The sequence below is a fragment of the Ceratosolen solmsi genome, unplaced genomic scaffold, assembly GCF_000503995.2.
Source record: "Ceratosolen solmsi marchali unplaced genomic scaffold, CerSol_1.0 scaffold70, whole genome shotgun sequence".
NCBI classification, from domain to species: Eukaryota; Metazoa; Arthropoda; class Insecta; order Hymenoptera; family Agaonidae; genus Ceratosolen; species Ceratosolen solmsi.
In genome coordinates, this window is record NW_011948448.1 from 621,239 (window position 1) to 646,238 (window position 25,000).

General features: G+C 27.4%; 4 protein-coding genes across 5 annotated transcripts in view; 1 reads left to right on the forward strand and 3 right to left on the reverse strand.

Moving 5' to 3' along the window:
* Src42A (Tyrosine-protein kinase Src42A) overlaps window positions 1–1,137 on the reverse strand; it is a 27,747-nt gene extending 26,610 nt beyond the window's left edge. The window contains exon 1 of the mRNA XM_011504775.1: window positions 799–1,137. The gene's annotated coding sequence lies outside the window, so the exon portion shown is untranslated. The remainder of the gene's footprint in view (window positions 1–798) is intronic.
* A 14,240-nt stretch (window positions 1,138–15,377) lies between these two features.
* Window positions 15,378–16,951, reverse strand: LOC105366357 (uncharacterized). Its single transcript, XM_011504776.1, has 3 exons — window positions 16,508–16,951; window positions 15,786–15,901; window positions 15,378–15,695 (listed from the first exon to the last, which is right to left on the reverse strand). Exons 1-3 carry the CDS (start codon window positions 16,826–16,828, stop codon window positions 15,530–15,532), a joined length of 603 nt encoding a protein of 200 aa, XP_011503078.1. The 5' UTR covers window positions 16,829–16,951; the 3' UTR covers window positions 15,378–15,529.
* A 1,090-nt stretch (window positions 16,952–18,041) lies between these two features.
* On the forward strand, window positions 18,042–20,748 carry LOC105366358 (putative uncharacterized protein DDB_G0280555). Of its 2 annotated transcripts, none has more exons than XM_011504778.1 (4): window positions 18,042–18,099; window positions 19,278–19,551; window positions 19,882–20,151; window positions 20,283–20,748. In XM_011504778.1, coding segments are annotated over exons 1-4 (909 nt in total). In that variant the 5' UTR covers window positions 18,042–18,098; the 3' UTR covers window positions 20,647–20,748. The 2 variants fall into 2 exon arrangements, with proteins under 2 accessions (XP_011503080.1, XP_011503079.1); XM_011504777.1 differs by having other exon boundaries at window positions 19,254–19,551; window positions 20,283–20,747.
* Window positions 20,749–22,631: 1,883 nt separating this feature from the next.
* Window positions 22,632–25,000, reverse strand: part of LOC105366359 (Fatty acid synthase 3) — a 19,581-nt gene continuing 17,212 nt past the window's right edge. Inside the window, exons 20-23 of the mRNA XM_011504779.1 lie at window positions 24,942–25,000; window positions 24,106–24,360; window positions 23,377–23,631; window positions 22,632–22,900 (exon numbers count right to left, since the gene is read on the reverse strand). The exon at window positions 24,942–25,000 is cut by the window's right edge and continues 405 nt beyond it. Of these exons, the coding sequence (XP_011503081.1) occupies window positions 22,730–22,900; window positions 23,377–23,631; window positions 24,106–24,360; window positions 24,942–25,000 (740 nt within the window). The 3' untranslated portion in view covers window positions 22,632–22,729. The remainder of the gene's footprint in view (window positions 22,901–23,376; window positions 23,632–24,105; window positions 24,361–24,941) is intronic.

Consider the following 25,000-nt stretch of genomic DNA (forward strand, 5'->3'; position numbering starts at 1 on the left):
GGGGGGGGTATCACCATCAAACAAAAATTTAATAAATATTCTGTTTAATAGTTTAAATTTAAACAGTGTTCCATTCGTTAAACCCCGCGGTTTTTAATATGGCAACAGGATTAAACATATTTTTGATAACTGCGAAATAGGGTTCGGAAGCAATAAGCGTCAACAAGAAACGTGAAATGCATTGTGAAATACGTCTCTTAACAGCGACAGCACACCTATGCACATCGCATCCCACATATGCGCCTAAACGCCTATGAAGAGACAGGCGCGCACACGCACACATGTAGGACCGAGATAATACAAGCGCGCAATCGCGCAAGGGTACATGCAGCCTCCTTCGCAGGCGTTCAACGCACCGTGTGTCAAGTGAGTGGATTTACCAACGCTAATATCCAATTGTCTCTTATCCTTTTTTAACCAACGCTAGCCAACTCAATAAAGGCTGGTAGAGGCGCGCAAGATTGGGAATTTAAATTCCTCGTCCCTTCCGTAGCCGATTGTTCCATCAGCCAATTAATTAGTCGCTACTAACTATCTATCTCTTCTTTCGCGTTTCTCTGAAATTATCGGACGGGAAACAACTAGCTCTCTCTCTCTCTCTCTCTCTCTCTCCTGTCATACCCCCATTCCTCCTCTCACTTATCTCACGCGAGCACATAAACAAACCAATTTGCTCGTATCATCCTCGCTCGCCCTCACTTCTCGCTCACAAATTTTTATCTGACATCCTGAATAAACGCACGACAGATAAACATGCCCCTCACGCTATTACACGTAAATAAAAATACTTATACGCACATTTTGAGGTTAGGAGCGCATCGCCTCACGACCTCTCCCCCGAAGCGCACTCGTCAAAACGAGCTTTTCAGAACACTGGCGACGTACGGTGGATCCCAAAATTCACTTCGACTCCGCCGCCCCTGCGAAAGGGAAGCTCCTTCGCTGCTGGATCCTCGGCCGGGGATGCGGAACGATGGAGTGGAGAGGCTCGGAGCGTTCCCGGGGCCCGGGACAACGCGACGCACGCACTGGCTGAATTACAATCGCACTACCGCGCACATTACCTGGGATACGTCCATGACATCGGTTGATTAAACAACTGCTGGTGGTGTAGCGAGCGCAACAGGGCAACTGCCAACCGCTCATCCGTTCATCCGCTGATAGCTCCGCGCCCTGATGTGAGCATCAAGCCAGGAGAGTAGTGGGACTGGTTGGTCAGTCGCCATCGATGGCTGTCTTTCACGCTTAAGGAGGATAAAGAGGGAAAGGAATGCGGCAGCAGCAGTTCTCTTCTCCCCCTCGCCTTCCGCCCTCCACGCCCCACCACCTCCCTCCCGCGTTTCCACCGCTCCCCACCAGCGCCCATCGGCCCCACTCTCGTCCGCGCCGCGCCATCGCCACACACACGCAACACGCACACTCGCCCGATCTCTATCTCTCTCTATCTCTCGTTTACCACGTCTACCCGCTCGCTCTCCTCTCTGGCCCGCTCGTCATCGCGATCTCCCATTCTCACACTCCCAATCTATCTCGTAAAGTCCTCTTCCGTGCAGGGCGTAGTTTTGCCTCTGCGTACGCGCGCGCGAGCGTGTGGATGGATCTCTGGCATCTGTCGTTTCCTCGCGCCTGTTACGTTTGACATGTTGAGTCGCGAAGCTGCTTCAAGCATTTCTATGTTAATCGAATGTTAAAACAAGCTGCAACAAACGGTAGCCGCAACTTTTACCAACAATTTACCTCTTTAAATATTCAATTCAATTACTTTTTGTCGTCGTTAACGACATTATTTATCATTGTCGAGAAAGAGTACGTTGCTCAATCTGGAAATTAACCATTTATTGTAAAAGTGCACACGAAGAGCTAGAATCGCTAATGTTACTTTTTCTCTTTTTTTCTTTTTTTTTAATCAAGCAATTGATACTCGATATGTGCAATTCATGCACAAAGTATGCGCGCGCGCACGCGCGCCTACACACGCACACACGGGCGCGCAATCGGTTGTATTTACGCAGACGAATGTAATGATACAAGTGCATAGGCAAAATCACATTTAAATATAACCATTTGAAATGAAATTTTATATATCTACTTTATGCAATACAAGACATTTGGGTTTGCATATTTTTAATTTACAATATGTACGTCTACGCGTTACGTAATATGCGCAGGCTAACGTAATAATTGTATCAAATTTTTTCAAAACTATCATGATTTCAAGAATCTTTTCAAATTTCTTTAACTTTTAACCAAAGTCTATTTTAAGTTACTTCAACTTTTTATTTTACTAGCTTTTATCTTGTAATTTATTAACATTTTTCTTATTCGTCGTATTTATAATTATTTATTTTAACATTATAAAGCGTATTATTGTTATTGTTATTGTAATGCAATTTATACGATTTTGTTGTAGTGTGTTTGAATTGAATTTGAAGACGCATTGAACAGTAAAGATCAATTTTTAATGATCGTTACGCCTAATGACGTAAACTTGAAAAGTAACGTATCGGGTTTATTGACCCTTATATTTGTAAAATATTCCATTTTTTTTTTTTTTTTTACAATACTTGCTTGTATAAATGATTTAGTAAACTAAAAGATTGAATAATTTTCAATTATAATTTTTTTCAAATAAAAAGCAAATGTTGCTAATTGCACTAATTAAACACAGACGAATCTGTTTATTCGAATAAATTTCATAAGAATACGACAATCTCTATTAGCATGATAAATCATTTAATGTATGAATGCTTTTTATACACTTGAGTTAATTTTCGTAAACCAAAATATTAATATTTAATAAGTACTTGATAAGATTTCAGTAGATGTGTTGTTTATTATACTCTCTCTCTCTCTCTCTCTCTCTCTCTCTCTCTCTCTCTCTTTGACATTAACCTCGCGGTGCTATTAAAACAATTTCGGATAAAAAATAATTCAATCTCAGCTATTGGAAAATTACTTTTCTCTTTATTAATGAAATGTTTCAAATATATTTTAATATTAATTCCAACTACATTAGAAAACTGTTACACAACTTTTATAATTTAAAAATGTAACGTGCAGGAATATCATAAATCAAGCAATCCATTCAATTTCATCGTGTAGATATTAAATAATATTAAACAAGCAATCATTTATTGTATAAATTTGAAATTGTTTTGTACAACTGCAGCCGAGCGAATAGCTTTCATAAATATAATGTCACTTTAAATGTTATTTGTATCTAAAAAGTTCAGTAAGCCGCAACTTTATTGATTTTTAAAACAATATTAGATTTTAATAATATTGTGAATATACTACATATTATTAAATAATCCGTCAAGTAATTAATATGGAAAAGATTAAATTATATTGTATTGTATCTCTTAACATATATTATTATGTAGTGATTGAAAACTTTAGTCTATTTTTCTCTTGAACTATCATTCTTTTTCTTTTTTAAAACGCAATTAATTTCTCATAAACGTCATATTACAGTATTCATCTAATTGTATTCAACTAAATTTCATTTGTGTTTTATTTCCTTTTATTATTATTTCGAAGCAAAATAGGCATAATATTCTTTTGAATTTGTATTCTTATATTTTCTTCTCATGATAATATTCAATAAAATATTATATTCTATTATTGTAAATCATTAAAATAAAATATATTTTACTTTTATTATTATAATATTGTAATATTACTTTATCAATATATATATATATATATATATATATATATATATACGCAATTTATATTAATTCATCTTTATTGAGAATCGTTTATTTTTCAAGTTTGTACAGCTTTTTCATCTTATTGTTGAAAAATTCATTAAAATACATCAATGCCATCAATTCAAACGTGATTTGAATAATTATGTTCAATTTAATTACTTGTTTATCGTAATTCTTCTTTTATATTGTCTATTTGGTTACTTTTCAATTATAACATTTAATCTTAAACAGCTCCATAAATTGTGCATATATTTTTTTCATTTTAACATTAGAATTTATAATATATTACTTTATATATGTTAGCATTTATTATTATTTTTTGTTTTATTTATTATATTGCATCATTTTTTTCTTTCAAAAAAGGACAAAAAAGTTTCAAAACAATATTTTGTTTACACGTATATTATTTACACATATATTTCATCTACAATAGAGTAAAATAAAATAATAAGTAAAAAGAAATGGTAAGAAAATACTAAAAACATTGCTAAAATAGTCAATAATAGATATTTATAAATAGAAAAAAGGGCTTTTAAGCAAAGACTTCATTATGCTAGAAAGACAATAGATTTTTTTTATTATATAATATATATTCGGTGAAAAGTATTTATATCATGAAAACATTAAATATCACACATTATTAATATATTATTGGATTTTTCTTACAATGTCATAATAAATATACATAATCAAACTTATATAATAGAATTACACATATTAATATTAACTTTATATATCATAATAAAACATAATAACATTAATTTATTAATAAGATCATCATTCATGTCATACTATTTACGACAATAATCTTTGTATTAATAAGAAAATTCAGAGCGACAATTTATCATTTTTATGTTTCGATATTGACTAGAAGTTGATTCGATTAATTATACAGTGCCTACACACATTATACACTTAAATTGAAATATTTAAAAAATTTAATTTCCTATTTTTAAGATTTATTTAATCGTGCATAGTCAATGCAGGAAAAATTATTAAAATATTGATAAGAAACTGATTCTTCCTAGTCGGATGTTTAATTAATTAATGTAAAATTCGATAAATAATATATTATTCTACGTTTGAAACGATATGTTTGAATTAGTGGAAATTTTATGAATTAAAAAATTCAAATAAAATGATTATCAATTGAAAATCATACAATTGTATACGTTGCTTTTCAACCGAGAACTATGATAATGTTACAACTAATATTAAAATAGTACGGGTAAATTAATAATATATTGTGGCATGTGCATTGTTGTAGTGCAGAAGTAAAGAGAAAGGATCGTGAGGATATTTATGTATTCCAATATTCAGTTTACAGAGTACTAGTACATTAGATTGTTGTGACGCAAGAACAATAAAACCTGAGCTTCTATTTAAAATTGCAATAATCCCTGTTTTTTTTTTTTTTTTTTTTTTTTAATGATAATAACCAAAGGCAAATAATATAATATAAAGTGAATTAAATTTGATATGTATAAAATGTCTATTATAAAAGCTTAATTTTTCATAATTTACGAGAAAATCTATTTCATATATATATATATATATATATATATATATATTATATTCTTGCTGTCACATCAATTATTCATGAAACGATCGATCACGTATCTCATATTCATTGTAATATTACATATCTCATACTACTACAGATCAAAAATTGCTGTTTGCACATTTTTTTACTGGCTATAATCGAAGATCCAGAATTGATCGAGTAGCATCGGAATTGTAAGACTAACTACTAATATATATATTCCAGCTTAATCGACTGAAAATTTGTTTAAATCAATCATGTATTATTCTCACAATACTTTTTAAGTATAACACGTGTGTTAAAAAAAAAATTTATGACTAAACTAATACATGAATGTATAGTATTTATAATTCCAGGTATTTGTTTATTCCACTCACTATATGTCTATGTAGAATAGATCAATTTTATTATGTATAAGAATAATGTTGTTTTTTCATTTGTCATAAAATATTAGTTTAATATTAATATTAAAATATTAGTAAAATCTTAATATTTTACCTTTTTAATATTAGTAACTTTCAGGATATTCGGCGCAAAAATAATGTCAAATTATAAATAATACGTTAATCGTGACAAACTAGTAGTTATCTTACAATAAAGTAATGAAAATATAGAATTTATGATCATACTTATACATGAGACACAATAATGTTAGATATTATATTATAAATTTATTATGTATAGCGTGTGATAAAAGTTAACATTAGTTTATAATCTTATGTATTAATAGTTATTTTTATTTTTTTTAATTTATTTTAATCAATGGTTTTTTTAATTTATATATTGAAACATTACGATCACCGAACTATTAATTGTTTTCAACTTATACGTTGAATAGGCATGCAAAATGATTTAGATAATTATATACAAATTTGGCTTAATTTTATCAATACATGATTATTACATTATGATAAAGCAGAATTATTTTAATTTCACGATTTTATTTATATCTTAATATCGTAAAATTAGATTTTATCTCTAAAAATTTTAATATTTTATCGAACATATGTCATCACTATTGCGGATCATAGTATTTTGTTTTTGTTTTGCAAAATAAAACGTTTCCATGAATATTTTTATTCTCTATGTAATAAACTTTATAAAATATATTATATTAGCCATATAAAATTTCGAATATTTTTGACGATTGAAAAGATGTTTTATTTGTGAAAATAACTTTTAATAGAAAAGTATTAATTATAAATAAATTATTTAAGATTATAAAAAAAAAAAAATAAAAACAAAAACTTAAAACAATATTTTAAAAATATATTTATAACACACTTAATGATATATAATGAGAATTAAAAATATATTATTTAGCGTAATAAATGTTAATAAAATAATTCGTTTATAAAAGTGAAACTTCTTTTTTGAAAATATAGAATACTTTATAGATATTGCACGTGGATATTTCTACCTTAAAATAAAAAAAAATTATTTGTTTGTAAGATATATAGAAAAAAATTTTAAAACGATATAAAGTGACGGAACTTTTTAAAAATAATTGAAGTTTAGAGAATAATTTTGAATGTTTTATACGAAGCTTCGTAGTCACAAGGAAAAGATGCTACATACTTATTGTAAATTGTAACTTTTAAAATATTATATTTTCCAAGTACTGGTTGTTATTTTTTAATTAATAATTGTAAAGTATTATTGGGACTCGGCGTTTTATTTTGAATTCACGTTTTAAAATTCAGTTGACATTAATGAATATTAATATATACTATAAAAAAGTTTGTCTAATTCATATACTGAAATACTTGCTGGGTAATTCTAATGGAAAAAATGTTTTAATCGTCATAGATTAAATCGTACGTATGTATTATTCCAAACTATAAGCAAACAAACATGATCAATGATTATAAATTTATAATATATTTAGATTTTTTATAAAACAATTTTTTATCTCGCACATTTGCAAATATATAAAAACATGTAATCGCAAATTATTAAACATTTGTTTTAGATATACTAAATGAAATATTTTTATAAAATATTCACTCATTTATTTATAGATATAAATTTATAGAAGTTTTATTTCACTATTTCATTCACCATTTTACCACTTGTTAGGTCTCTCTCTCTCTCTCTCTCTCTCTCTCTCTCTCTCTATCTATCTATCTATCTGTCTTTCTGTCATCTTTATCTTTGTCGCTACCCGATCACTTATTACAACTTATCAGAAATAATATCCATTTATAGGCACACTAATCGCAAGCTTTTAAACTTGATTATCAAATTAATGCATATTTTAATTAATAGGATTTTTACAATTAAACTGTAAAATTCTGTGATTCTAATAGATTTGGATGAGTTCCATCATTTCACTCAGCCTTGATTATGCAAATATTTATGTGTCATTATTTTAACCTCACTACTGTTGATTACATCGTATATTTTACTTGACATCTTTTAATACTGCAAAAAACAACAATAAATAGTTTCAACTTTAACGAATTACTTATTTATTTCTAATATGTATGTTTCTGTAATGTGTATTTTCTATACACAAACGCGCGCACGCACGGAACACACACATATATAGATATATCCATTCATTCGGAAGTCTGATATTCAACTCAAAACATACACATATCTTTGTAATCAATGTAATATCACCTGACATGAAATGCATATGAATGATTTATCAGCTAAGTTTTAATCTTGGATTGATAGTGTAGAGTAATATGTTTCAAAGCAATATCTTATTGACATGATGCGTAATTTACATTCTTTTATTATGATGTATCACTTATAGAAGATGCTATTGTCAATAAGTTTTGCATTGGTTTGAATTATTTAGATAATGCTAATTCCAAATATATATATATATATATATATATATTATATATTTCTTTCAATAAATTACAGCTACAATTAACATTTGGTAATACTCGGGATATTTGACATATAAAAATTTCTATGAAAAACAGTAGCACAGATAATTTACATAACTTTAAATTACTCTTTTCAAGAAATAAATAAAAATTCAAGGATATTAATAATAATATAATTAAAAATATTACACAAAATCTCATTTATAAATTGTATATTATTTTTAATTTATCTAATTATGAAAAATTATATAACCAATACCATTGATATTTATTCAAACAAATGTGATAAATATTCTCATATATCTTATATTAATATCTTAATTAATAATAAAAATAATGATATTTAATATCAATTATTATCTGTTATTTTTAACGTTTAAGTTTAAATATTTGAATGTATTATTAATCGTGAAATTAATTTGAAATTTATTATAAAATTATTATTCAATTTATTATTTTATTTTACAATTGGGATCATAATATTATTCATTTTATGCCTACTCTATAATAAAAAAAATTTAAACAGATGACTGCAAATATTGAAAACATTTGCACACTTTTCTTATTTTTTATAGCATTTATTATATTCATTTATATTCATAGTATTTATTTATTCAATTTTTTTATTATTATTATTGTCTTTATTATATTCATTATCATTAATAATTTATTATGCAAATGAAATTATAAATTAATATATTCTCAATTTAATTTTAATATGACCTTTTTAATACAGTTTGATGACATTTAAATACAATAACAATAACATAATGTATTTGTGCATTTAAAAATGAATATAAAGGTCACAATAATAATTGTTTTTGTAATACTTGTATATGAAGTATATTTGCTTGAATTACAATATGTATTGAAGCACGTTTTAGTCCATGAAAATTTTAACAAATTTATTTTTAGTTATAGAGATCTTATGGTGATATAAAAATAGCAAAATTAAATTAAGCTTCATTATTTTTAAAGAAATCTTAATGCCCTTGTAATTTTTATGTTTACATATCATACGAATGATTTTTATATTTATTTTAGTTCATTAAGCATAAACTAGTTTTTCGATTTGTAGAAAAAAACTTTGCCAAGTGTATCGATAGTATGTGGATATGACAATAGTAGGGAGAAAGATTTTGTTGCTTTAACCAAAGTTTTATAATACTCGATGTTTAATATAGTATTAAATTCTATAAATCCTGTCAATACATATTTAAGTTATTTATTATAACTATATTATTCATTGTATTATTTTTATTTTTATAAAAATGGAAAAAAATACAGCACTTTATAATAAGTTTATAATTATGATATATACGTAGTGAATTTGCGGTATGTATATATTAAATTATACACGAAACTATTGTAGTAAGAAAAGTTATTCCCATTTCCTTCCCTCTATAAATATTACTTCTCTTACTATGCACTTGAGTATGTTGTTATAGTATATGCAGATATAGTTAATAAGATTCAGTAGTATTTTTGCTAACAAAGTTGATGAAATATTTGTTTGTTCTTGTAAAAAAAAAAAAAAAAAAAAAAAAAAAAAAAAAAAAGGAATATATTCCTCGTTTATCTATATGAATAAGATTGTGAATTTCAGCATATTTTTCTATAATATGTACAATAAATATAATACTTTTCGATAATTTTCTTGATCAAATAACTTAGTTGGAAAAAAACTTTATGAATATTTTTTTTAATCCATAGTCAGAGACTGAATTTTCTTGGCATATTTAATAAATTCTAGGACAAATATATATATTTTTTAAATTAATTCGACTATAATTTAATGCACTTAAATATGAAAATTATTAGATAATTTTTATGTTATAAATTAAGAGAATTATGTTTAAATACAAATAGATACTTTTGGGTATTGTTTTTATGAATTTTTTCATATTGAGCACTCTCCCCCCTCCCCCCTCCCCCTCCCCCTCCCTCTCTCATCATAATAAACATTCGATTTAATTTGATTTATTTGGAAGTATAAATTCTTAATAGATTTAAAAAAATTATTTATTCTGCATAAAATGATATATTATTATCTTTCCTTTCATTAATAATTCGATAAGTCTGTAAAAATTTGTATGATCATTCCAATTACAGTTATAGTCATTAGTATTGTTCAAATAAGTAAAAAATTTATGGTCTATGTTAAAATATGTATAGAAAAAATTTTCTATACTGCAGACAATCTCAATAATAGATACAATTATCTATTGAATAATAAATTTCCAAATTCATAAACTTGAATAACACGTGCAACATAAATTATATATATATATATATATATATATGTATAACTTTAAAATTAATATTTATATCAATGCACGCTTCATCCAAATTTTTATTTACCATTTACACCAGGACCAATTAATATCTATGTTAATAATGTTACGATAATATAACAATGACTATATTTAACATAAATCTTATCACTTACTAAAAGCATAGAATTTTGTTAAAGATCTATTAGAAGAATTCAACGTTCAACGTAAATTTTCTTGGTTCTTTTGTACAAATCTTTGAACTTCTTTATCAAGAGTCTCACTAATATATATAATGAATGAAATACTTGCACGTGGAGGGACAATTATTCGATTATTGTTTAAGACTATAACATATTAATTTTCGCAAGGGTTAATCGAAGAAACTCCGTATTGTATCTCTAGATCAATAAAACTAATTGATATGTTAATAATTTTTTTTTTTTATAATGGTAGAAAATTCTTTTGTATTCGTTTTCATACTTTAATAGTTAAACTACTCTGACAATAATAAGAAAGAAATTTGTCAAATTTAATTGATTGAAATCGATATGTATATTGTGACTTTATTTATTTATAATAACTTAAAATTTCTTATTGCCAATAAAAATTACAACTTTGAAAAGTTTTTCAGATACTTATAATATTCTAATAATATTTCAATTACTATGTAAACCAACAGCTTTTATTACTTTTATAATAATTGTTTTATTACAATATAATTCTACGATAACTACAATAAATAGAGAAAAAAAAAAATAATCAAACTTGTAATTCAGTAAGTCGTTATGAATAAGAATTAAAGATGATGCAGTGACTTTATACTTTAATAATCCAATTAATATTTAATTTCATAAATTAAATGTATAATAAAGTACCTTTTTGGCAACAGTTCGTTTATAACTCTTTTCTATTTACAGTTTACACGCTTGTTTTTAGTGAATTTAAACACCTTAAATTCGTTATTCTATAAACATTCAATGAATAAGCTTAGATAGTACGAATTAGCTCATAGCTTAAGTCGTACATTATAAATATTTAAAGCGAGCGGCGACAGTATTCGCTAAGAAGTACAAACTACAATTTTTATATTTGTTTCTCTATGCGATTAAATCAGATATAATCAGATTTTGCTTTCCTTTCCTTATTCTTTATTAAATTCATTGTCTTTTAGAAAAACAATTTTACCAATTATTGAGTTTAATAATATTACATACTGGTTCAATCGAAAAGCCTAATAATACTTTGGTCTCATAAAATTTCAATTGACTCATATTTTATAATGATATCACTATTTTGTCATCAATTGAAGACATTATAACTTGAATAGACCATGCACGTTAAAAATCAGAGCATATTTAATTTAATCAAGTGGATTAAATTTTAATTATTTCTAATTTTGAGAATATTGTTGCGATATTATTTGATAATTTATATAAAAATATATACATATTTTAACGTTCTAAGTGTATTTTAGTTTGATTTATATTTTACCGAGAAAAAAAAATCGCAATTTAGTACGAATTAATCATTTTCGAAAATCATTTAAGCCTCCGAGTGGCCGATTTGGAACAAACTAGGGCATTTGAAAATAACTTTATAACTAATTGACGAAATTACGATGACAATACGAATTCAGTAGAGCTGTTTGAGTTACATGTGACGACCATTAGTAATTTAGAATTTTATAGAAATTGTTTATTTTTCAATTAACTCGGCGCATCATTGCTATATCTGTGATCTGCTATAATTATATTTTGTTTTATAAATTAATAGTTTTCATAAAAAGAGCGATGTCTTCATTCACGTAGTGAATTAAAATATCTTCGCAACCTTTTTTAGTTATAAAATTGTAATGTCGTAAGAGTTGGCTCTCGTGGAATTGACTGTATGTTAAATTCTTGTCGATAAACTCATTTTCTTAATTTATCGGTTAATAAGAGTGCGTAATATTGTACAGAAACTAAACATTATATCTTGTATTTTGAAAATCTATCGGTTTAATGCTCAATGTTACCGTTGCCTTATGTTTATCTAATCATTTACATTGATATTTGCATCAAAAAGATTTTAACATTTCGCGTAGTGGAAATACTGTTGAAACATACAATATCCTAGAGAGAATTTTACTTCATTATCTGGAATACATAAAACAAAACAAAAAAAAAATATATATATATATATATATATAATAACGATTGAGCAACGAATAATAGGATATAAAAAAAATATTGTGGAGGTCTATGTGATATATAAATTACCTAGAATAAACTGTTTCATTGTATTTTGTTTCTAGCTTTATCAACAAATTTATTGAAATATGTTCTATTTAACATACATTTGAATCTATTTGGAGTTTACAATATTGCAATACTATAAATAGAAAATGTTGTTAGGAGACCTTATATTAAGATTAAAGAAAAAATTATTTGAAGTATTGTCATCGATTATTTTGTAATGATGATAAGAGAAAAATGATAATTGCGTTTAACTTCTTTATCACGACATAATCCCATAAATAAAAACTATGCAAGTTATTATTGATTTAAACTGATGTTGTTAAGAAAAAATTGACGATGGAATATCCATGTTTGCTCATAATCATTTTATTACAATATTATAAATGTATTAGCTTTGACCTTAATTGTTACAATTTTTTTTAAATTCCTAATGTAGGCCAGAGTATGTGTAATATATAACTAATCACATTTCACAGTTAATGTCTTGTTGTTTGGTGCCAAATATAAAATCAAGGCAAAATATCGTTAAATATTTCGTGTTAACTGTGGTGTGTTAACTGCACCCCTACATTAAAGGAATAAAAAATTATTTACATTAAGAAATATAATAAAAATGACAAAAAAAACTTTATTTGACTTTATTTATTAATTTAAATGGAACATTTTTAAGTATTGGAAGTAGTAATATATTTAAATCTAAAAATTAGTAATAATCGAAATTCCTATTTACAATATAGTGTTCGTTGAACTCGATTATTACGTATTTACATTATTCTGTATTTATAATAGCACAAAGGATCTGTAACGAAAGAGTAGTTTATAGTCAATTTTCCAAAATGATGGAGAATAAGTTTGAGTTTTGCAATGTAAAATTATAATTAATATTATTCATTGTTAAATTCTCTATGGAAGTATATAAAATTTATTCACACAATTTCAAACGGTGATTCAATGTCCATTCATATATTAAGATCTTTAAACATTTTTATACACATATTTCATATAATTGGAAGATAATTAGGATAATAATTATAGATAGGATAACGTTAAGTAATATAATTTATTATATTACGACTTTATAAACACGAAAATATATAAGTACTTCAAACAGACAAATATAATATATCATTTAATAAATAGTGGATGCGGTAAAGTAAATATAGCGTTAATTTCTTTTTACCATTGTTACAAATATTTATATACTGAAAACGAATAATTTTATTTATTTATTTTTACGACTTAATGTTGAATTATATTCAAAATACTGACGTGATACTCTATTTCCAATAACCTGACTTATCCTGACAAAACATTGTTGTGACAAACGGCATCGGAGATTTTGGCACCAGCTAAACAAGGGCCACGACCTTCTATCGCGGCCCTTTATAAAATCAGTGTTGACTACGTATTGTACATCGCGTAATAAATCAAATTACCAACGCGTAATGAACATATTCACAATCAAATTACACCCATATCGTACATTTATATTCACATAATAATGAATATACCTATAAACATATTTCATGGATTAATTTCGTAGTTTAAATATTAATGTATTGAAATGTGAATTATATTGAATTATGAAGATTATATTTTAGTGATTTGATTTTGAAAAGAAAATTAAATAAACATTATAAATAAAGTAATAAGAAGTTTTATGATTTCGCAAAAAATTTGTATTTGTATTTGTAATTTGTATACATATATATATATATATATATATATATATATATATATATGTAGTTGTGCTATATAGCTTATTACATAATTAATTACATTAATTAGGAACGTTATAATACATAACTGTAAAAATTTTGTCAATATAATAAATACGTTCAAAAATAATTCCAAGTAATGAATACTTATTTTGATTTTATTTATAAGAATTTATTGTTAAAAATTCAAATTCACAATTTAATGCACATTTGTGATTTTTGGGACGTATTTAATTTTACATATTGTTGATTTATAATTTATATTGTAAATATAAATTTCGATTCATTCAATAGAATGAATAGAAATGCAATTTTCATGCATCATTAAGATGCATTCAATTAAGATTATTTAAAATAAAATAAAATTTCCAACCACATAACTCTAAGTGATAATAAAATATATCTCGTATACAGTGATTTTATAATTTATATTATATTTATAAAATAATGTAAATAAAATTTAACTTTTTACAAACGCATAGGTCATTTTGAATAATATTAATCACTGTATAATACAAACATGACTCTTTTATACATTCGGTGTACTTATTTCTAATAAAATTACATCAGTTTGAAAGTATTTCTTATCAAGATAATATATTGATTAACAGGCGGTGCCGCATATTATTAAATACCAAAGATAATTTAATTAATTATATGCCAAAGATCGGTTTTATTTTTTTTTTTTAAATTTCTATCATTTGTTACTCTTATCTTTCATCCTAAATAAAATCAAATTTATAGTATCGTTTACTAAAAAAAAAAAAAAAAAAAATAAAAAAAAATAAAAAAAAATAAAAAAAAAACATAAAAGTTAATTAAATTCATTTATACAATGATATTTAGCGTTTGCACAGTAATAATTAGCAGATTGTATAGAGATTTTTTACAGATGGTATTAATATCTTTTACACGAGCATACTTGTTTTCTATAAATATTTTATAAGGAGGAAAATTGCACGGTCAATTTAATGAACAAACATTACATTATATGCAACTTGAACAAGAAATATTTTGATAAAAGATTTTACAATTCAATTTTTATCACATCATTCATCAATCAATTTTATTTGTTTTATTTTTCACCTTTTATATTCAGTCTCACAGTTCATTAATCGTTTAAAATATTAGTTTACATAACTATTTTTACTGTGTACAATTATCCGACATTACAATATATATAAAAAATAAGGATTTATTTATGTATCTTGTGACTGCAATGTATTTGAAGCAATATTACTTGCATCAAAGACAATTGTGTCATCTTCGTCGTCTTCGTCTAATGGTAATGGTCTCATTTCAACATCTTGTCTATGCGCAAGAACCCCGTATTTTCTAACCATTTGGGCTCTCGTTTTACTTAACCTATAAAATATAATTAATACATTTAGTTTTAATAATGTTCAATAAGCTCACGGTACGACTATAATAATTAATTTAAATTATTAAATTTACCTAAAGCCACGGAACACCATATATGCCATTACAATTATGCTAAGACCAATAATAACAAAAATACCTCTTAAAAATGCTCCAGAATTTAAAGATGATATATGCATTCCATTAGTCATCTATAAAGTATATTGTTATTTAGCATTGTATTATTAATCGAGATTAATTAATTATCAACGGTCGTGCAAATATGTGCTCAATGTATGTTATAAAATTCCATTGAGCGATATATAGGCGCGGGTATCAATAGATTTTTAGCATTTAATATAGATGAGAACTTTAATGTAAAAATAAAGACATTCGCTATTGATTATTATTAACTTTTCACATTATAAATTGGAATATAAGAAAATTCATCAATTATATAAATAAATTCTTGTAAATCAATCGGGAGATGTAAATCCATATATCAATTTAAATATTGCATGGAAAAGATTATTGTAATATATTTTATATACTGTAATATAACGATAATAAGAAAATCACATAATGCTATTATTAATAATAAAGATGGTAGTGACAGCGTTGTAGGAATCAAATATTATTATGAAATAAAAATTTTCATTCATACAATTGTTGACTTGTATTGTATTTCATTAATTTAAAATGCAAAAATATACAACAACCTAGAGTGCGATATTTTCTTAATAACACTTTGAATGTTTAACTTGGAGGATAATGAAGAATTTGAAATAATTATTATGTACGCTCGAGAAATGTCGTACCTGCATTGTAGGCGTTATAGGCGAATAAGTGGTAGTTAATTCGTTAATTGTTTTAGAGGTTACGTTTACCCCTAATTTCTTCGAATTATTAACAGAAACGTTGTACACAATGCCTTGTGCAAGAGGATCTGCTAATTTGTTTTTCGACAGTACGGAAATTGTCTCGACACTCTCTTTATTATCGCTTTTACTAATAAAAGGCACATGTTCCGCGGTTTCGTACTTTTTTCTAAAACTTCCATCGCAAGACGTTTTTTGTGAAAAAATAAAGCTCAACAGAAACACAAAGAATTTAATCCTCTGAATTTTTGAACGAGTCATTTTGCTTATCCATTAAATTGCCGTAATTTATAAATTTCTATAATTTGTTATTTGACTTTACATTTCATGTTATTCGCACCATCTTGAAAAAACATTGTTTTTATTCATTCCCATTACAATTAGGCTATTCTACAATGCCAAACTCCACTTATCGTCCCGTCAACGAAGGTCGGATTATTGCTGACAGTCAGCCACGAGCTTTTGTTATGCCATCCGGTCACCACTTGACAATCATAACCCCGAAGGGTTAATGTCGTATTTGATAAGCACAGTCCTCACTTCTTTTATTGCTGGCATCCTCCTATTGCCAAAGATGGAAGATTTAATCAAATTAATGCTTTGAAAAAAAAATATAATTAAAAGTATTATTCTTGGGTTTAAGCGAATTATATTAATTAGGCATTTGATTTGATTTTGTCTCCAACTCCGCCGAGCTTAGATCGAACTTTTGCTATATTTTTACAACAGCAATGATTTGTGCGGAAATGAATTTTTTTTCTTTATTTCTTATACGTTTACAAACACGCTTATAAACAAAAACAAAGTCCTTGGTTCACCAGCATTGCAAATCATTAATAATCTCTTAGTAATAATATAGCTAAACTAACTAATAAAGCTCGCTTAAATTTATCTGACCTCGGAAATTCAAGAAATTAATCTCCTTCCCCTATTTCAGCTATTTTATATAATTTTTCATTCGAAAAAATTCGATTCTTATAAAGTAATATCAGTTTCTGTTTTTAAAAATTTTCATAATCTGACGGTCATTGTGACGGCCTGAGCAAACAACAAGGAACAACAATAGTCACGAATTTCCCTATTGGACACTCCTTCATATAGAAGTACTTTGTTACCAAAGCACAAAGCACTGACTGCAAAATCCTACAAGTTTATGCTCATACATACGAACGCACTCAAAACTTTTCCTCGAGCTTAAATCGGAGAACTAGGAGCCATTTTAGAACAGCTTATTGCCAAGCCACAAACACATACGCTGCTAAACGTTAAGAGGCTACGTAGGCGAATATTTATTTAAATCAATTGGGGAATTATTAATTGGGGCTACAGGTAGAGAAAAAGGTGTCGTATAATCATCGTATATAATCAGCTTATGAATTATGAGGAAAGAGCTGTGAATTAGAGTTTAGTATTGAAAGTTGTGTAGACGTCGAGAGGATATTTCTAGAATACCAGTGTCATCGTTGTATATAGTACAGCCGTCTTTCCCGACTACATCTACGAGAAAAATTTCTGGCCTATCTTCCATGACAGTACGTTAAGTTAAATTGCTTTCTTCTGCCAATTACTTCTCTCCCAATTTTCGTGCAAACGCCAAAAATTGCGGCAAATTTTTTCTATCGAGGAGCAATAAGCCATTTCGTAAAGTGTGAAATTACGAATTGGGGGGTAACCATATTAAAAGTTCAGCAAAATCCGAATGATTGCGTATAATAAATTATTGCTCGTAAAAATTAACGGACTGTCAAGAGAGTACGATTTGCATGATATATATATCTTAGGCATTCAAATTGTTACGATATATGCGAAGTACTTGGAGTAGTTCGGTAGTAGTTATTCAAAGTCGTGACTATTAAAAAGTAAAAAACAAAGACTTATTTTTTTAAATATTTTATCGCAATACTTATTATTTATACAACGAAAATTCAAATTTATATTTTCATAACAAAATTTTAATAGCAATAGAGTAACGACACCAAGTATCTTTTCAATTTACAAATACAATTTTATCCTAAAATCCTTTTGAAGAAAAGTTTTACTAACTATATATCTCTTGAAAAACTATATATATATTGATTTTAACAAAATTTCCATCAAAAAATATGTTTAACTTTATTACCGTCATATTCATTATATTGAAATATTATATGGGAATCCAAAAATTAGTTAACATCGTATTAATTAAAAATTAATCATTCAATTTATAAGTTGAAATATTATCAATATATTGTACAGCGTATTTTTATATTTTAATATTTCATTTAATATTAAGAACTTAAAAGTATTGTATTAGTAAAATAATGCCATTTACTACATTTATCTATTCAAGTATATAATAAAATCATTAAATAAAGGCATTTAAAATGATTAATTATCTATTATGTATTGTATTGAAAATGTATTTAAGATTAAAGAGACAAAAGTCAATATTTCTGATTTATCACAATGTATACTTATAAGCACGATGAAGCGAGTAATTTTTGTCAGTCATTTAGTAATCGAATATAGAAGTTAGACTTCTGCGATTAAATATTTGATGTCGTATGATTTTGATTGTAATAAGTAAACAAAGTAAGTCGCGATTGTGTGCCATTGCGCAATATCTTTAATTAATAGTAATATGTGAAATTGTTTTAAACAATCGAGTATCGTCGTTTGTCTCTAAATCTTCTTTGCACTATGCTAGCTATGTCTACACACTTTTACTCAGTGCATCCAACTCCGGTTCAGAATACAATGGGTGGAACGCAACTGCACACGACACAGTCTGTTTTTTCACATACGTTGAGCCATCAGAGCATCACTCAACAAAATGAGACCCAATGGTTGAGAATGCCTCAGGTACCTCCAATGACAATGCCTTGGAGTATATCCGCCTTTCAACAACCGGATCTGGTTCGATTTACTGGCGAAAGGACTCCACAACCGTTCGAACCACTTATTCATCAGAAGCGCAAACTCGAAACACCTGACATAGTCGATACGTACGTACAATTACATAGAACTTGCCTTTATTGAATTTATATTGAATTCCCTTTTTTATTTATGAAAATTAAAGGACTCACGAGCTTCTTATATTCCTTTATATCTTATAAAATTAAAGAAGCGTTTGATATTTACGTATCAAAACTATTACTCAATTTACATAATGTATAATATATTTAAATATATTGGAATTACGTTGGTGAATAATCTTGAGCACAATTCACTGGTATTTTCACTAATAAGTATATTTCTAACAACATAATATACGTTGTGCAAAAGTATAATATTATTATATCAAAACAATTATTATTATATTATTTATATTATAGACAACCTACTAAACAATTTATTACTGAGGAGAAAATGGCTCAGCACTTTCGAGGATTGTATATCAGTAACAATGTACTTAATACACAAGAATCTGTATCGTCAACATCGACGGCTATTACTGGAGAAATTTTGCCACAAGCTAGTGACACAAATTTACCAAATTCATTAGGAATAGATGAATTTGATAGCGAGCCAAGGCTAATTATATCGGACGAAGTTAAAAAACTGCAACAGGAGCCAATTCTTCCATCTAGTTTATTATCAAAATTGTAAGCGATGAAAATCAATATAATTGTTGTAGTAATGTAATTGTTTAAGCAGCACTTAACATTGTTAATTTCTCGATTATCATAATGTAATACTGTATTGAAAAAAATTTGAATGAAATATGTCTTTTCAGGGAGAGGCGTAGCATGGCTTTAGTACTTTGGGAGCCGCCAAGCAAACATTTATGTATGTTGTCAATGCCTAGAGATACCGAAAGCGAGAATCCATCTTCCAATGACAATAATAATAGCACCTCCATTAGCGCAAACAACAACAACAACAACAACAACAACAACAACAACAACAACAATAACAATCAAAATAACAATAACAATAACAACAACAACAACAACAACAACAACAATAACAATCAAAATAACAATAACAATAACAACAACAACAACAACAACAACAACAATAACGAAAGCATTCCAAATTTGAATCAAACAATGGAAGTAAATAATAGTGATCCAACTTTAGAACTTATGGATCTTTAATCTTTCGTTAAATACTAATTGATATTGATTTTTCATCTATCATCGCATCATAAGTTTATTCAATTTGTATATTATTATATATAGACTTAAGATAAACACTTTTCATTAAAATTAAGGGAAATTTTAAGAAAGTCTATTCTCATATTTGGTAGTAATACGAATGAAATTGTATAATAATCTCAGTCTTTTTAACTGTTAAGTTTTGTTTTTATTCACTTTGAATTCTTTATGCAGATTAATGATTAATAATAAGAATATTAGAAATTGTATTTCTTGCTTTTCTTTCAATTTTTTCTTTCGATTCTTTCTTTTTTTGCTCCTCATAAATTTGTATAATAATTAAATAAAATTAATAAAAATTTTGAAAAAAATTGTGAGAATAAAAATTTGCAATGACAATGAAAATTGAAACGAGCATAGACTGATTATATTTATCATATTTGAATACTTTCTATTACGTCGATCAAAATATCCTTTACAATGTCATTTTTCTTGATTAGTCGTGGTCATGGTCATCAAATTAATTGTAATAACAAATTTCCATCGTTACTGTGTTTATTTATGTACATAAGACATCCAAATAAAAATATTCTCGTATAAGCATCTACAGATATACGGATCACTAGCTGCGCCTGCGTATAAAATGACAATATCTCTTTTAGATTTTTATTAAATTTAATAAGAAGATATTCGTAATTTGATAATTGTTTAGAAATAAAAGTAACTATTTTGATACACGTTGTTAATTTTATAAATGTGTTGGAATAAGCCACGACTCATCTTTCTTGTACATAATTCATATTGAACCTTTAGTCGTTACGCATGAAAGACCGCTAAATTTAATGTATGTACTTGCGCATTTATGTAAAAGATTCACCAAGTAGAATAAATACTTAGTAAATAATTTTTATTAATTATCTCCTTTGTTCTCTTTGTTAAAAATATTGTAACAGTGCAAAAACGATTTAAACAATTTGCACCTATAAATTTTTAATATAGTTCTTATCAATTTATCAAGCTTGCTAATGATTTGTGAATGTTGTGTCATTTAATAAATTAGGAATGCAATTATATTCATTTAAAAATCTTAATTTTATTAATTTCTGAATCATATGTTTAATTACATTCAATTATTTTCATAAGTGATAATATAGTATGTGTCGATGTCTGTTAGGAAGGTGAATATCAAATAATGCACAAATATGCCTATCTTGCATAAATTAAATGTAAATAAATATGTATAATTAAATCTTACCTCCTACGCTAATCGCGATACGTTTAAAAATATATTAATTTTCTCGATAATGACAACAATTTTCATTAAGCTACACTTTGATATTATTACAATTGGTATTAAGAATAAATGTTTAATAGTTAGGTTCAGAAACAGCTATTTACATTAAAAAGTAAAGTATTACAACAAAGATATTTCTTTCATTAAAAAGCATCATTTTTCTTTATAATTCATATAAAAGTGTTCTAAAGCTCAAGTTTTTATATATTTCACTAGATATAAATAAAATTAAGTAAGAGCAAGAAAATTATAAAACTACTACTATATATATCTTTATTATTTATAATTAAAATTATCCATTGGATGATTTTCTCAAGCTCTTGAATCAGAATAATGACGGACTGGCAGGAAATATAAAAGGGTATATATGAAATTAAAACGATTTTCTAACTAATTGAATACCTTTATTTTAAAAATTATTTGTTCCGAGAAGTCTTTAATCAATTTTATATTAATGTCTGTATATTATTTTGCGTAAAAATGACGGGAGTGTTTTATGATTATGGTAACCATTTATCAGTTTTACGAGTAATATTAAGAGAGGGAGAAGACGGAAGAAAAAATTAAAAATAAAAATACAAATTTCAATAATCAACAGCAACGACAATAAAATTTCCAAACATTATAATAACATGCCCATAATAATTTATATTCATTGGTGTCCGCTAAAAATTAAAAAAAAAAATTAAAAAAAAAAACAAACAAAAAAAAAAAGCTTCGTGACGTTGTTCTCCTCTCGCGAAACAACTTCATATACAAGACAAGAACACGCAATTCCCGTTTTAATGATTATTGCGCTAAGCTCGCAGCCTTGGACGAACTGCCTTCCATTAATTTCTCCTTAAATTCATCGGGATCCTCGATGGGATCACCGTTGATTGCCAAGATAATTTTGATATTATCCATGATCGTTCGGTGATTTCCCTCAGCATAATAAATGTCTATCTTTCCTGTTGTGAGCTAAAAAAAAAAATAAAAATAAAAAATAAAATAAAAAATAAAAAATTCAAATCATTATTGTGAATGAAATGATTCTTCCTTCGATCTTTCAAGACGATTTCATAAGATTATAAAGTCACAGCTTAAAGCATTATAATTATTGCATTGTAATTGTTATTGTAATTGTACCGCTGTAGAAAACATTATTCGCGTCTAATTACATTGCGATTGCTCAAAGAGTTTAATTAAAAAGTCGTTATTCATCATTTGAGCGCGAAGAGTTCCGTACTATTGGCGCAACACTTTCATCGATGAATAAATTAATTTAAAAGCCTCTCGCACACTAAGCATCCTTAAATAGCGAACGACTCTATCAGCTCATCATTTATAATTCATATTAATTATCAATTATGTTTTATTATGTTCTATCGTAATGATTGATGTTGTCGTGTGGTGAAAAGCCTCAGGCACGACTTTGATATTCCAATGGGATGTACCTTGCCCAGTTTATAATCTTCGGGTGCGAAGAGCATCGTCGGCATCGTCGGCTTCAATAGAGTAATGGGCGATTTGATGGGCTTCAGGTCGGTTGTATCGTACTTTGTCAAAGCGACGATTCTCTTTCGCACTTCCGGGATGATTTTCAACTGATCCTCGTTCATTGACTCCCAGACGGATGAATTTCGTATGCACGTAGTGAAAGTCCGAAGCTTTTCTTCCCACGTTGTGTTATTCGACATGCTAACGACGAGCTGCGTTAAAAAGGAGAATTAGCGAGATCTATCGAGCTGAATTTATCGATCCTTCGGTTTCATTAGCTTTTTCATTAGTAAAATTGGATGTAGCGATCGAAAAATCGCCTAAATAATTTTAATGCTTAAAATAATGGACTGTCGATTAACGAGCGCGTGGGCGTCAAATGTCTCCTTGCGCGAGCATCCCCTCGATAAGTGGCGATACAAAGGTCTTTGATTAATTACAAAGCAAAAGATTAGATTATTACTCGATTGCTATATATATATATATTATTAATCTATGATTATAAATAATATGAACACGCAGGAGAAGGAAGGGAAAAAGATTTGTCTGCCCAAGGAATATATCGCAGGCTCAACATTATAATATTATACAAGGAAGTGGGCATATTTTCTTAATATTGTAAAATAATTTTCGCTAACGGTATTGTTGTATTGTGTAGTGCAAAAAGAGAAAAGGAACATTCTTACCTCCGAACTCATTGAAGGATCGATAATGTCCATCATGCCTAGCAAAATGTTACTCTGAAGCTCTTCGTCAGAGCTGTAAGTTAAATGTTGATTGACGATGGACTTTATCAAATCTGGAGAGCCATCGATGAAAATCAGTTTTCCAGTCATGCCTTTGGCCTCCAATTTTCTCGCGAGCTCAATGGCAATGGTGCAACCGTAGGAGTAGCCGACCAGTGTAAAGTCATTACGATCACCCATCTTGTCAGTCACAAACTGCACGTATAAACCAAATACGAATTTTTTATCAGCAAGCAATTCAACCAGATGTTTATATTGATGAAAATAAGTTGGCTAAAGTTAAAATAAACGATAGAATACCAACGTTACAATTCGCCGTGTGTGACAATGATCGTTGACCGGAGCTTAACGAGCTTTCTATCACCATTTCCATCGCTAATGGTTTTTGCAGCATTAATGCAATATTCTTTTTTTTTTCTTTTTTTTTTTTTCCTTTTTTTTTTTTTTTTTTTTTTTTTTTTTTTTAATTTTTTTTTTTCTTTCTTTTTTTTTTTTTATCAATATTCAACGCACTTTCAAGCTACGGCAGAGTTCTACGGAAATTCGATTAATCATTCCGTTATTCTGGTGGTAAGACGCAACGTACAATTCTAAAATACCGAATAGCGAGTAAAAAAATAAAATAAAACAATCGGCTTCGTACGATTATCGATCGGCAGCAGTCAGTGTATATGTAAAAGCAAAAGGAGCAAAAGCACGTAATAACGCGATTCTCGTCCATTCATTCGCACATTATGGATTTGCATAAGAGAAGAGGCAGAACTGGAGTGGAGTACCGGCAAGAGATAATCAGCAATCGACTCTATGCTGATACTCTCTCCCCCTATGTTATTGA